This window comes from Calonectris borealis, chromosome 31 (assembly GCF_964195595.1).
Source record: "Calonectris borealis chromosome 31, bCalBor7.hap1.2, whole genome shotgun sequence".
Taxonomy (NCBI): Eukaryota; Metazoa; Chordata; class Aves; order Procellariiformes; family Procellariidae; genus Calonectris; species Calonectris borealis.
In genome coordinates, this window is record NC_134342.1 from 1,494,371 (window position 1) to 1,508,283 (window position 13,913).

A 13,913-nucleotide genomic window follows, 5' to 3' on the forward strand; every position below is an offset into this window, starting at 1 on the left:
CGGCCCAACATGGCGGCGGCGACGGCGGCAGCGGCGGCGGAGGCGGCGCTGGGACCCCCTTCGCCGCCCCCAAGATGTCGGCGGCGGCCTGGTCGCGCGCGGCGTGACGTAGTCAGGCCCCGCCGCCGGGAGGGGGGCGGGGGAGCGGCCGGAGCGGCGCAGGAGGCGGCGGCGGCGGCGGCGGCGGCGGCGGCGGCGGCGGGACCGGCCGGGCCCCCGGGGGGGGATTTAAAGGGACCATGTCCCCGGCGCGGCGGCTGCTGTGGAGGCCGGAACCGGGCAGGAGGCGGCGGGGGCGGCGGTTGCAGCAGCGACGCCGCTGAGGAGGAGCAGCCCGGCGGGCCCGGCCCCGGGGGACCGGCGGGGTGAGTGCCCGGGGCGGCGACGGCGGGGGGGGGCCCTGGCCCGGCGGGAGACAAAGCGGAGCCGCTACCGGGGGACCTGCGGCTGGGTCGGGGGGAGGCGACGCTGACACCCCCCACCCCCCCCCCCACCCCCGCCATACCGGCCCCGTCCGGGGTGCTGAAACGCGGGGTGGGGGGACCCAGGCGTCTGGGGGGGGCCCAGGCGTCCGGGGGGGCCGCAGGGCCTGAGGTAACTGGGAAGGGACCCAGGCGTCCGGGAGGGGAGGGCGGGAGGGGAGCCAGGCGTCCCGGGGAGGGCGGGCATGGGGGGGGGGGGCTGTGCTTATGGGGGGGGACCCAGGCGTCCGGGTGGGCATTTGGGGGGGGGTCTTGTGATGGGGGGGGACCCAGGCGTCCGGGTGGGCATTTGGGGGGGGCCCTGTGATGGGGGGGGACCCAGGCGTCCGGGTGGGCATTTGGGGGGGGGAGGGTGGTGATGGTATCCTGGGGGGGGGGGGGGCCAGATGTCCGGGTGGGCATTTGGGGGGGGGGGGGGTGTCTGTGATGGTGGGGAAGTCCCAGGTGTCTGGGTGGGCATTTGGGGGGGGGTCTGTGATGGTGGGGAGGTCCCAGGTGTCTGGGTGGGCATTTGGGGGGGGTCTGTGATGGTGGGGAGGTCCCAGGTGTCTGGGTGGGCATTTGGGGGGGGTGTGTGTCTGTGGTGGTGGGGGGGGTCCCAGGCGTCTGGGTGGGTATTTGGGGAGGGGGGTCTGTGTCTGTGATGGTGGGGGGGGACCCAGGCGTCCGGCGCAGGCAGGGGGGTAAGTACAGGCAGATGCCAGGCAGCAACACCGGGACACCCGGTACCGAGCGGCGCTGGATTCGGCATCCAGCGGCTGGGAGCACGGGGTGGGACGGAACCGGACCCGCGCTAATGCTTCCCCTTGGCTCTTCCCCTGCCCGTTCACCTCCGCCGCGATCACCGGCACCGTTCCTGCGCCGGTGGAAGGAGGCCAACCTCTGCCGAGCTCGTTAACTGGGGTTAAACGAGCATCCGGCGATGGGCGAGCTTGTAATCTCCGCCGGGAGCTTTTCATCTCCCTCCTCCGCCGGCCGGAGCGGTGTCGGTGTCAGGCTGTGAAGGCGGCAGTGCCGCGGAGTTTCACCGGGGATTGGCAGCGCCGGTGGGTTCGGCGGCGGGTTTTGGCGCGGTGCCGGGAATGTTTCCTCTTCTCAAGCAGCTCGATGATGGGGAGCGGGTTGGAGGCCGGCTGGTGCCACCGCCGTACGGCGTGAAGGCGAAAGCGGTGCCGCCGTCGCTCGGAGCAGCTTTCGGCTCAACCTGGCAGGGCTCGGAGCAGCTTTCGGCACATCCCGGCACAGCTCGACGCCGGATTTCCCTCCCTGGTGCATCGTTTAGAGGAGTTGGTGCACGGATCCTCTCCGTTCGACGCCACAAAATCCCCCTCCGGCAGCACCGACGACCCTGCAGCTGAATTCCCCGAGGATCCCAGCCCCGGCAAAGCCCCGCATCCCAGCAAAACCCCTCTGCATGGGATTTGCCGGCTTGTAGCCGCGACCGTTGGAGCAGAAGTGGGAGAGCTCCCTGGGGGATGCATCCTTTGCTCGTTCTGGTTCCAGGATGGGGGGAAAAAAAGCCACTTTTCTGCTAAATGAGCTCGTTAACGCTGGGGAGGAACGTCGCTGATCGCTTGAAGCTTCCCTGTGGAAGGAAATTGTCCACGATCCTGGCTCGAGTCCTGGGAGCTTTCCGAATCCTCCCCGAGTTCCTCCCGTATCAAAATCCGGAGTGCTCGCTCCTCTTCTGAGTTTTCTTAGCGGGTGCGATGCGTTTTGCACGTAAGCGGCCTTGGCGCGAGCGCGCCGGACCTTGCGCGCTTGGTTGTGGCCCGGGGTGGAGCGGGAGAAACCGGCGCCGTCCTCCTGTGTCACGGCTCGGCTCTGCCGCGCGAAGAAGAAGAAGAAGAAGAAGAAGAAACCCCACCGGGGGGAAAAAAAAAACCCACACAGCTGGAGTCTGCCCAGTTTCAAGCGCGCTGGGAGCGTGCCGGACCCTGCGAGCTTGGCCGTGACCTGGCACGGAGGAGGAAAAGCCGGTGCCGTCCTCCTACATCGCGACTCTGCTCTGCCAGCAAGGAAAAAAAAAAACAAACACGTGGAGGGGGGGGAAAAAAAAAAACCACGCGGCTGGAGCCTGCCTGGCTCAAGCGTGCTGGGAGCGCGCGGGACCTTGCGCACTTGGCTGTGACCTGGCACGGAGAAGGAAAAACCGGTGCCGTCCTGCGTCACGACTGCGCTCTGCCACGCGAGGAATAAAAACCACGCAGGGGGGTAAAAAAAAAAAATCACAGCCGCAACCGGCTTGGCTGAAGCGTGCCGGGAGCGCACCGGAGCCTGCGAGCTTGGCCGTGACCTGGCACGGAGAAGGAAAAACCAGCACCATCCTCCTGCGTTGCGGCTCTGCGCTGCCAGCAGGGAAAAACAAAACACGTGGGGGGGGGGAAAAAACGCGCGGCTGGAGCCCGCCCGGCTCAAGTGCGCTGGGAGTGCGCGGGACCTCGCGCGCTTGGCCGTGACCTGGCACCTGGAAAAACCGGTGCCGTCCTCCTGCGTTGTGGATCCGCTCTGCCGCAGGAGATAAAAACACCCCGAACAAAACACGTGGGGGGAAAAAAACCGCGTATGTGGCTGGAGCCTGCCCGGCTCAAGCGCGCTGGACCCCGCACGCTTGTCCACGATCCACCACGGAGCGGGAGGGGAAAAGCCGGCGCCGTCCTCCTGTGCCGCGGCTCCGCTCTGCCACGCATTTCTCTCAGGGAGGAAAAAAAAACCACGCAAGGGAAAAAAACACGCGGCCGTAGCCCGCCCGGCTCGAGCGTGCCGGATTCTGCACGCTTGTCCGTGATCCATCGCGGAGGGGGGAAATAAAACAGCGCCGTTCTGCGCCACGGCTCCGCTCTGCCGCAGGTTTCTCCCAGGGAAGGAAAAAAAAAAAAAAAAACCCACGCGGGGGGGAAAAAAAAACCCACGCGGCGATCGCCTGCCCGGCTGGAGCGTGCCGTGAGCGTGCCGGACCCCGCACGCTTGGTCGCGATCCAATACGAAGGGTGAAAAACCGTTCTCCTGCGACATGGCTCTTGCTCTCCCAGCAAGCTAAAAAACCAAAAAAAAAATAACCCCACGGGGGTGGTGGGGGGGGAAAAACCACGCAGCCAAAGCCTTTCTGACTCAAGCGCGCAGGGTAACCCCACTGCAAGAAACTCCGCCGGGAGCCGTTTGGCCTGGGGAAAGGCCCCTTCCTCTTGACTTCCAGGGAAGGCAGCGATTGTCCCCACTTAACCGGTTTAGCATTTAAATTGTCCCAATTCTGCTCCGCCTTTGCATGGCTCTGGGGCGATGGGCTGGGGGAAGGGTTTCCGCAGTCCTGCTCCCACCCTTGAAGCGAGCAGAGCTTGGGAAGCGAGCTTGGGAAGCGAGCAGAGCTCGGGAAGAGGCTTTTTAAACTTTACGGTGAGCACTCGGGTCTTTTAGGGTGCCGGTGTGGAGCGAGCCGGGGGAAAAAAAAAAGAAAAATCTCCCTTTTTTTACCCCCCCGGTGAGCTTGAAAACACCGAAGCGGGTTTTTGGGGAGGACAGTGGGTTTTTAGGGAGCGCTGCCGGCACGGCAGATGGATAAATCTGTGTTTTTGGAAGGATAAAAGGGAAAACTTCAAAAAAAAATCTGGCGTTTTGGTGAGCAAGGTGGGGGATGCGGGACCGATGTCCCCCCCCGACTGCGCCGGCTTGTGTCTGGTTGGGTTTGGGGTTTTGGTGGGTGATGCTGAGCCCGATGCCGGGGTGCGGGTGGGGGATTTGGCGTCATTCCCGTCGCGGGGGTTTCGGCACGGCCGCGGTGAGGCACGTTTCGGTGAGCAAAAGTTTAGACCGAGCCGGCGAGCGCGGTGATGCTGCGATTTATCACCGGGGAAAGGAGCCGGTGGTCCCTGAGGGATGCCGGATTCTGTCCTGGAGTTGGCTTGGATTGAACCCACATCCCCCAAAAAACCGCAACTTTTAAAAATAAACCCATTTTGTGGGTATTTTCACCCATTCTCGCCTGGATAGACTCGAGGATGTGCTGGGGTCTCCGGCCGGGCTGAGATGCGGCCGCAATTAAAAAGGCAAAACTGCGATGGCTTTTCCCCCCGCTGGATCCCAGGTGCTGCTGCCTGTCCCCTGCCTGTCCCCTGCCTGTCCCCTGCCTGTCCCCTGCCTGTCCCCTGCCTGTCCCCTGCCTGTCCCCTGCCTGTCCCCTGCCAGCTTTGCCGCCACCTTGCCACCACACACCCGGCACGTTGCCGTGCCTTTTTATTTCCTTGCAGCGAAGCGACGCGTTTTGGGGCGGCTTCTCGCCGTTTGACGGCACGCCGGGAAACACCGGGAGAAACGCCGGCGCCGTGCCGGCTGCTGGGCTCCCATCTTGCCGGCACCGTGCGATGTGGAGGCTTCTCCGACGCTCCTCGCCGGCACGATGGATGAGCCGCCATGGCACGGTGGGAGATGCGGTAAAAAGGGAATGCTGTCTGTGTCCGGCCGGATTTAAGCCGGATCGTAATTAAAGATGGGGTGACGCCGCGATCCGCTGCTTCCCTCCGATAAGCCGATGCGGGTGGTTTCATCCCTTTGGAGCATCCCTCATCCCAGCCTACCGGCACCGAGCCGATACCGCGGCAAACCCCTAAACATCCACAGATTTGGGGTTTGCTCCCCAAAAACCCTCCGTGGATTTGGGGGAAGTGTCAATGCGGCGCCGCTCTTCAGGGCGAGAGCATCCCGCCGGCACGGCGTGGGCGTCGGGTGCCATTTCGGGGCAACGCCGGCGGAATATCCGTACAAACCGAAGCCAGCCGGAGCAACCGATCCTCGTGGAAGAAAGACTCCGGCGCGTGGAGCGAACGTATTTTTTAATTTATTTAATTGAATTTTTATTTTCACTTCTTATTGGCAAACTAACCCACGTTGGCTCCGGGCGTCGTTCCGGAGCACCGGCTGCTTCGGGGCGGGAGAGATTTCGGGGTGGCATTTCGGGGTGGCTGCCGGGCGTTGGGGTTTGCTCCATCGCTCTCCTCCCTCGGCCTCGGGGCGGGAAAACATCTTGTGCCAGCTCGAATAATTCCCTCTTCATTTGCATTCTTTACCTTGAAGGTATTTATAGTCTCTTCTCTGCCTTCTCCTTCCTCGGCGGGGTAAATTTAGCTCCTTCACTCTCCTCCTGTGCCTTTATCCTCCGGCGGAGCTGATAAGCCCGGCTTTTTAGTGCCTCTTTCCTCCTATTTTTCCCTTCTCCGCCTGCCCGGGTCAGGATTCGACCCGGCATCTCTGCCCTGCAGAGATCAGGATCCTGAGCGCTCTCCTTTATTTCTCCCGATGATTTTCTTTTTCACCCTTTAACCTGCAGCTGCAGCGGCGTCGGGTGGTGGAAGGTATTTTGGGGTGATGGTTTATTTTTGAGAGGGTTCCACACTTGGGTGGCCCTTTGAGGGCTCCCCAAATCCTTCGAGGGTCCCCCAGCACGAAGGTACCACTTTGTCCCATCCGCTCGAATTCATACGGGGGGGGGAAGGACGTGGCACAGCATCCCAAAATCCCCCCCCACCCCCCGGTTTTGGGGGCAGCTACCCCGATTTTGGGGCAGAGCAGAGCTCCCGGGGTGCAGACTGGCACCTTTCCCAGCGCTGCATGGTGGGGATTGAATTTTTTGAGGGATAAATAATCAATTTGAGGGCGCTTGGGGTTTTTTTGGGGAGCGTGTGGCAAAGGTTGGAGGGGATGCTATTCCCCCGGCAAATCGCAATGCGGCGGAGCGGGGGGAAGCTTCGTATTGGGGAGAAGCGGCACCTTTTGGGGTCCTTCGACTCCGGCAGGGACCCAGCACCGTCTTGGCTACTGGCAGCACCAATTTTTGCAAGGAGAGAGCGATGGGACCTGATGTCTTGCCTGGCTCTGGGACACCGAGAGCTTCGGTGACCACGGCGAGGCACCGAGACCGTTGAGTTTCCCGGCACGGACAGAGCTGCGGCCGTTTCTCCTCCACCTCGGCAAAATCCAGCCTCTTTTCTCATTTTCTCCTCTTTTATCTCTTATTTCTTGTAGATTTTGCCGGCAGTCCCTGGCCGCCAACCCTCCTGAGTGCCGGCGCGGTGTTTTTTTCCGAGTGACACAGCACAATCGGCGAGGGATGGAGAAAGCTGTCCCTAATTTCTCAGAGCGCCAAGGAGATGGAGGCAGAGCCCTGTTAATGACACCGGAGCCAAACAAAGAGACTTTTCCTGCCCTTGAATGCCCCCAAGGCGATGAACGAAGAGCCGCTTTCCTTCAAGATGCAAAAAAGCCCCTGGAGAACCCGGCTTTATCTGGGACGTCGGTGGAAACGGAGACGGAGCTCGAGGAAGACGCTTTTTACGCCGCGGATGATCTGGCGACGATGAGCAGGGAGGGGAAGGGACCCTCCGGCGCCGAGCTGCGCCCGTTGCAAGAGGACCCCGACTTCTTCTCGTCGCTCTCCCGTCAGGAGCCCGACGTCGCCCTGGAAGCGCACGACGTGGCCGGTAAGTCCCCCGTCGGCGCCGTTGGGGTGGCATCTTGGGCGACGGGGACATCTCCCGCTGCTTTTGTGTGATGCTCGAGTCGATTCGCTTGGTTTGCCCGACGGTCGCAGCGTCGCGCCGGGGCGGTTTGCGGTGGGCGTTTGCTCTCTTGGCGTTGGAGATGTTCCCCAACTCTCAGCGGTGAAATGGGAACCGCGGTACGGTGAGAAACGTGGATTTGATGGAAGGAGAAATGAGGGTGCGAATGCCGGGCCGGCATCCCCGTGCCGCTGCCCGGCTTCAGCACCACAGACAGGCGCAAAACCCAACGGTGGGTCAAGCCGGTGGCTTTTTGGAGACCCCTCATCCCCCTGGCACAGCGTTGGGACCCCAAACTGAAGGTCTCCCCAAATGGGGACACCTTGCTCATCCCCGTGCAAGACGGTTGTGCTTCACCGCATGTCGGTGTGGGACCGGTGCCGCCTCGGGAGGGAGCGGACGGGGGCTGCGCCGCAGCAGCGGTGACCTCTGTGTTTTCGGTATCGTTGGCGAAGCCGCGGTCGCGCCGAGCGGAGTGAAACCGTGCCACCTGCGCCTCGCTGAATTCCCCTCTTCTCGAAACGGAAACGCTCCTCCGGCTCTGCTGAGGGTGGCTGCGCGCTTGCGGGCCGAAGGCATCGTCCTCTGCCTCACCGCTTGGTGCCGGGGAAGCCGTGCCGCCGGTGGGGCGAGGGTGATGGGGGGTGAGGAGCTTCGGCAGGGACTGGTTGGTCCCCAGGGCTGGTGTGGAGCTATACCGGGGTGTCCTTGGCATCGTGAAAACCCCCTGCGCGCGCTGGATGCTCTTGCAGGGGATGTCCTGCTGTGGGGTGGGGATCTTGTCACCCGTGGGAGACCCTGTTGGGTCCATCCCTGACTCAGCTCTGGGAGAAACTCTCCTCCAAGGGCTCTTGGATGAGCAGGGAGGTTTTCGAAGAGTGGTTTGGGTTGGAGACCCCTTGTCCCCCGTGTCAAAGGTCATCTAGTCCCAACTCCTTGCCGTGGGCAGGGACATCTTCCACGAGATGAGGTTGCTCAAAACCCCGTCCAACCCGATCTTCAACACTTCCGATGATGGAGCATCCACAACTTCTTTGGGCAACCTGGTCCAATGTCTCACCACCTTCATCATAAAATGTTTCTTCCTTACGTCCAATCTAAATCTACCCTCTTCCAGTTTAAAGCTGTTGCCTGTTGTCCTTCAGGTCTTGGCCAAAAGTCTTTCTCCATCTTTCTTAAAAACCCCTTTTATATACGGAAAGGCCACAAGAAGATCTCCCCAGGCCCTTCTCCAGGCTGAAGAACCCCAACTCTCTCAGCCTTTCTTCATAGGAGAGGTGTTCCAGCTCTTGGATCATCTTCACGGCGTCCTCTGGACCTGCTCTAACAGGTCCTTCACCATGGGGCTGCTCTCAATCCCCCATTTTGTGATACTGGGGATTACCCCGACCCAGGTGCAGGACCTTGCACTTGGCCTTGATGAACTTCCTAGGTTCCTCATAGGTTCACGTTGGCCCACTTCTTGGGTCATCCAGAAGTCACATTGGCCTGTCGAGGTCCTTCTGGATGACATCTCTTCCCTCAAGGTATCAACTCAGTTTGGTGTCACCCACAAACTTGCTGAGGGTGCGCTCAATCCGAACATCCACGTTGTTGATGGAGATCATAAATAGTATTGATCCCAGTACGGACCCTTGAGGGACACCACGCGTTACTGGTTTCCACTTGGATGTTGAGATGTTGACTATAACTCTTCGGACACAGCTGTCCGGCCAGTTCCTTATCTATTGAACACGGCTGCTGCAAGTTGTTTGTAGATCCCCAGTTGTCCAGCGCCTGTCCCCTGTCTGCTTTGGAGGATTAACCCTCTCCTGCCTCAACTTCTCCATCATTTCAATGCCAAACGCTGGCCAGGTGCCTCCACCATCCCAAGTTCTACCTCCATGTGTTTGCCACCCTCCTGTCCTTCCCCATCCCCGTGTCCTCGCTGGAAAACGAGGTGGGTGGTGGCCACAGATCCCACCACCGGCTGGTGATTTGCCTCATCCATTGTCCCCTGGCTGGTGGGTGGCTTTTTCCACAGCTGGAAGCAGTAACAGCAGTGGGGTCACCGGTTCCGATTCTTCAACACCGCTTCCCCGTGATGAGTTTGCCTGTCTCCGCAAACATCAGTTGACTTAAAACCTTATCTTCTGGTGCAGGCGACCTGTTTGGTGAGTCCCGTTGTTGTTTACCCACCACGAGGTGGGTGGGGAAGGACCACGTTGCATCTGGGAAGCTTTTCAGCTCTCTGGTCCTTCACCACGGTCGATGGGTGGAAAATTAACTCCAGGGAGTGGACATGGGTGTTTAAAGATGGTGTTTAAAGGAAGGAGCTGGTGCCCAAAAAATAGCGAGGGCTGCGTCAGGAGATGGAGAACGTCCCCATCCGGGTGTCCAGCCTGGCTCTGGATGGGTGGTGGGGCTCAGCTGGGGTCCTGGGGTGCTTCGGGTAGACCCAGCTCCAGCCCTGCTCATCATTAAAGGGATGCAAGCCCCCATCGCTACTTCCTAGCTTGAAAAACCAAGGTGAAATGGCCCAAAACACCCCAAAATGGAGACTAAGACTGGCACGCTGGTCTAAGGGTCTTGTGGGTTGGGAAGACCCCGCACAAATGCCTGTGGTGCCACCAAACTCAAGGTTTTGGGGCTCTCCTGATGCCTCCAACATCCTCATCGCGGCAAAATTATCCCGGCGTCTGCCAAGCGCTGCCAACCACGAGCTGGTTTGGCAGCTGCCGGTAGGTTTTTGGAGCCAGGCAGAGCCCACGCTGCTGCCGGGAGAGACGTTCCCCCGCGATGAGGGTGGTTTTTTGGGGTATCCTCGGCGTGGAGCATCCCTCCAGAGCAGCGGCGTGTCCCGCTTGCGCGCCGGAGAGCGCCGAGCTGGTGCCGGTGGAGAGGCAGCACGCCCGAAGGACGGCGGCGTGGGAGAAGAGGTGGAGGAAAAAACCCGGCGGTGCCGGCGATCGCGGCAAGCGAGCGATGGCCGGGCTCTGCAGCCCGCGGGCTCGTTAGCGGAGGAACGAGCACCGTGGTGGGTCGGGCAGCTGCTCCGTTCTGCCCGACTGAGCTTGGAGCCGGTGAGGAGGAAGGAGCCGCTGCCGGGGATTTCCCATCCCCGGTTGTGGTACCCGAACCGTTTTCGGTTGGAGGCACCGTGAGCGGTGGGGGTTGGGTGCCACATCCCACGGGGACCCTTCTCGTGGCTTTTTGGTGGCCTCATCTCCGCTCCTTGCTCTTCGGGGGGGGATGTTTTTGGGGGTGCTGCGCCGTGCGGAGGCTCTTTTAGAAGCAGTTTGGGTAATTTGTTGTCGCGGGCAGCAGCAACGGAGCTGGAGATGCTCCAACCTTCGCCCCCTTCCTATTTTGGGGTTCATCCCTGTCTGGCCCCCCCCGGGGTGAAGGGGAGGGGGTGCCGCTTGCCTGCGATCCGAATCGCCGAGCCTTTATCTCCAAGCTGCGGTTCCCTCCTCGTTTCCCAAATCGCCGGCGCCCTTATCGACCCGCGGCCGGGGGAGGTTTTTCCTCCCCGTATCGGCGGGGCGGTTGGGGCCGCGGGCGGTCGCGGCTCGTCATCGCGTCGGGCTTTTGCTCCATTCCTCCTCCCTTGCACCCCTCACGGCATCGCCTTGGTTTGGGGCTGCCCGGCGAGGGGCTGGTCCCCTCGGTTCCCCCCGCTCCCTGTCACCCGGCTGCGTGTCCCCGCTGGCGATGGAGCACGGGGTCGGAGGTTTCACCCGAGGTGAGGGGTCCCCCCCGCCCCCGCGGTGCGTGGGGAGGTTTTGGAGGATTTGCTGGCTGGGGGGCTGGGGACGGGGGGGCTGGGGTTGTGCTTTCGGCGTGGGAGGGATGGTACCCGGCTCCTCCCCGCGCTTGGGGATGGTGCCACGAGGTTCCTCGATGTGGGGACGTTCCTGCTTTGGGATTGTCGTGGCGGCGTGGGGTGTGACAAGGTCCCCAGTGCAGGGACATCTGGGTTTGGGATTGCCGTGGCAGCGTGGGGTGTCACTGCGGTCCCTGATGTGGGGGTGTCCTGCTGTGGGGATGCTTGTGGCAGTGTCACCAAGGTCCTCAAGGCAGGGACGTCCTGCTGTGGGGATGCTTGTGGCAGTGTCACCAAGGTCCTCAAGGCAGGGTCGTCCTGCTGTGGGGATGCTTGTGGCAGTGTGGGGTGTCACAAGGTCCCTGATGTGGGGACATCTGGCTTTGGGATTGCCGTGGCAGCGTGGGGTGTGACAAGGTCCCTGATGTGGGGGTGTCCTGCTGTGGGGATGCTTGTGGCAGTGTCACTGAGGCCCTCAAGGCAGGGACGTCCTGCTGTGGGGATGCTTGTGGCAGTGTCACCAAGGTCCTCAAGGCAGGGACGTCCTGCTGTGGGGATGCTTGTGGCAGTGTCACCAAGGTCCTCAAGGCAGGGACGTCCTGCTGTGGGGATGCTTGTGGCAGTGTCACCAAGGTCCTCAAGGCAGGGACGTCCTGCTGTAGGGATGCTTGTGGCAGTGTCACCAAGGTCCTCAAGGCAGGGACGTCCTGCTGTGGGGATGCTTGTGGCAGTGTGGGGTGTCACAAGGTCCCTGATGTGGGGACATCTGGCTTTGGGATTGCCGTGGCAGCGTGGGGTGTGACAAGGTCCCCAATGCAGGGACATCTGGGTTTGGGATTGCTGTGGCAGCGTGGGGTGTGACAAGGTCCCCAATGCAGGGACATCTGGGTTTGGGATTGCTGTGGCAGCGTGGGGTGTGACAAGGTCCCCAATGCAGGGACATCTGGCTTTGGGATTGCTGTGGCGGTGTTGTAGGGTCCTGATGTCGCTGGCATGGGGACACGCTGCATGGGGGTGGCTGGGGCAGCGTGGGGTGTGACAAGGTCCCCAATGCAGGGACATCTGGCTTTGGGATTGCCGTGGCAGTGTGTAGAGCCCTGATGTCCCTGGAATGGGGACACGCTGCATCGGGGATGCTTGGGGCAGTGTGGGGTGTCACTATGGTCCCCAATGCAGCAGTGCATGGATGTCACCGAGGTCTCTAATGCAGGGACATCCTGCTCTGGGGATGCTGTGACAGTGTGCGGTGTCACTAAGGTCCCCGACGCAAGGGACAGCGGGATGCTCTGGGGATGCTGTGACTGTGTGCGGTGTCACCGAGGTCCCCGATGCAGCAGCACGTAGTGCCACAAGGTCCCCAGTGCAGGGACATCCTGCTCTGGGGATGCTGTGACAGCGTGGGGTGTCACCGAGGTCCCCGACGCAAGGGACAGCGGGATGCTCTGGGGATGCTGTGACAGCGTGGGGTGTCACCACGGTCCCCGTGGCATTGCGCGGTGCCACAAGGTCCCCAACACAGGCTCACCGCGCTCTGTGGATGGCAAAGCCCCAAAGCCAGTCGGTGCCACGGGCTCACATCCCCACCAGTGACCTCTGTCCGGGAGCTGCCATATTAATTAACCAAATTAATCCAGGCAAAACATGCGTTGATTTAATACGAGAACGGTAGAAGAGAGGAAACAGCGTCTGCAGTCCTGGCGTGAGATTATCGACCCGAAATCTGCCGTTCCCGGCACTGGAGCTGCTGGATACGTCTTGATTTAGCCAAATCTTCTCTTTTATGCCTTATAATATGTCGGCACAGGATCCGACCGAGCTGCCGAGGCTCCTCTTCTGCTCCCAGTCGCAGCGGAGTTGGGGTTTGATTTGGTCCCGGTGGTTTCATATCCCCGGTGTTGGCCCCAGCTTTGCGGGACCGGATTTTATCCATCGCATTATCAGACTGGAAAGCCCGAACCGGTGCGCGCTGTGAGGTCCGACCATGTGCCAAACTGGGACAACTGGGAAAACGCCCAGTTCAGGTACAGAGAAGCTACGTGTGCTTTAGCTAAAAAGGAGCGATTTCATCCCAATTTGCTTTAACGACCCGCTGCCCGCCTGTGACGGGCACCCCAGGGCTTTCCCAGGCGATGAAACCCTGCCGCAGCATCGTTTATTCCCAATTTAGAGCTTTTTATGGTTATTTTGATTGCGATTGTGGGGAAGCCGCTCTCAGTTTAATTTGGGACCATTTCTAGCTCGGGGGGGGGGGGAAGAAGCAGGGTTTGTTTTTTTTTTTTTTAGGATCCGGGCAACTAAATAAATCCACCGTGTCTTTTTTTGGGAGGCGATACGAAAGGGGTGGCGGAGAACCAGAGCCCGCGGGTTTGTTCGACGCCGTACAGCACCCTGCGCCGCCTCGTCCTCTCGGCAGGGGGGTTTCTAGCAGGAGCAAAACCCCCCCCCAAACCCTCCCACCTGGGGGGGGGAATCACCCCCAAAGGATGCTCAAGCTTTTGCAGCATCAGGCGGCGCGGCAGCCTGGAGATCGAAGTTTTTACAGACTTTTTTTTTTTTTTCCCCCCCCGCTCCATTCAAGAAGAGACGATGCCGCGGAAAGGAGGTAGGGGAGGCGCTCGCGGCGCCGGGGTTTTAATTTATACAGATCTGACAGCGAGGACAATACCCAAGATGGACCGCATGTGGCAGGGGCTGAGGCTCAGCCTTTGTCCCACCTCCGTGTCCCTTTTGTTTCGCCACCTATTTTATTCCCCCGCCTTTTCCACTTCTCTTTTCTTTTTAATCCCTTCTTCTGTGTCCCCTCTCCCCTTCCCCCTCCAGTTTTGACTCGCCAGAACCGCTGTCACGGGCCAAGAGCCTCTTTTGATTCATCCCTCCGAGCACCGCTAAGGAACTCTTGAAGTTGAGATCGCTCCCGGGAAAAGCTGATCCCGATGCTCAGAGATCCCCTCCCCTCTCCAGCATCCACGTGCACCATCTGATTATTTTTTTTATATATATATATATTTTTTTTTTTTCCCCCTGCTGGAATGAAACTCAAGAGCCCACTTGAGCCCGGAGTCATGCATAAGAGCCCGG

General features: G+C 60.8%; 1 protein-coding gene across 6 annotated transcripts in view; it reads left to right on the forward strand.

Annotated features, from left to right (window-relative positions):
- WIZ (WIZ zinc finger) overlaps positions 1–13,913 on the forward strand; it is a 58,770-nt gene continuing 44,857 nt past the window's right edge. For 2 of the 6 annotated variants that reach the window (XM_075134099.1, XM_075134101.1), the window contains exons 1-2: positions 1,159–5,301; positions 6,498–6,952. In XM_075134099.1, the coding sequence (XP_074990200.1) occupies positions 5,147–5,301; positions 6,498–6,952 (610 nt within the window). In that variant the 5' untranslated portion in view covers positions 1,159–5,146. Of the gene's footprint in view, positions 366–1,158; positions 5,302–6,497; positions 6,953–12,639; positions 12,857–13,161; positions 13,438–13,913 lie in introns of those variants that run through there. The other 4 variants (XM_075134102.1, XM_075134098.1, XM_075134100.1 and 1 more) reach the window with 4 other exon arrangements.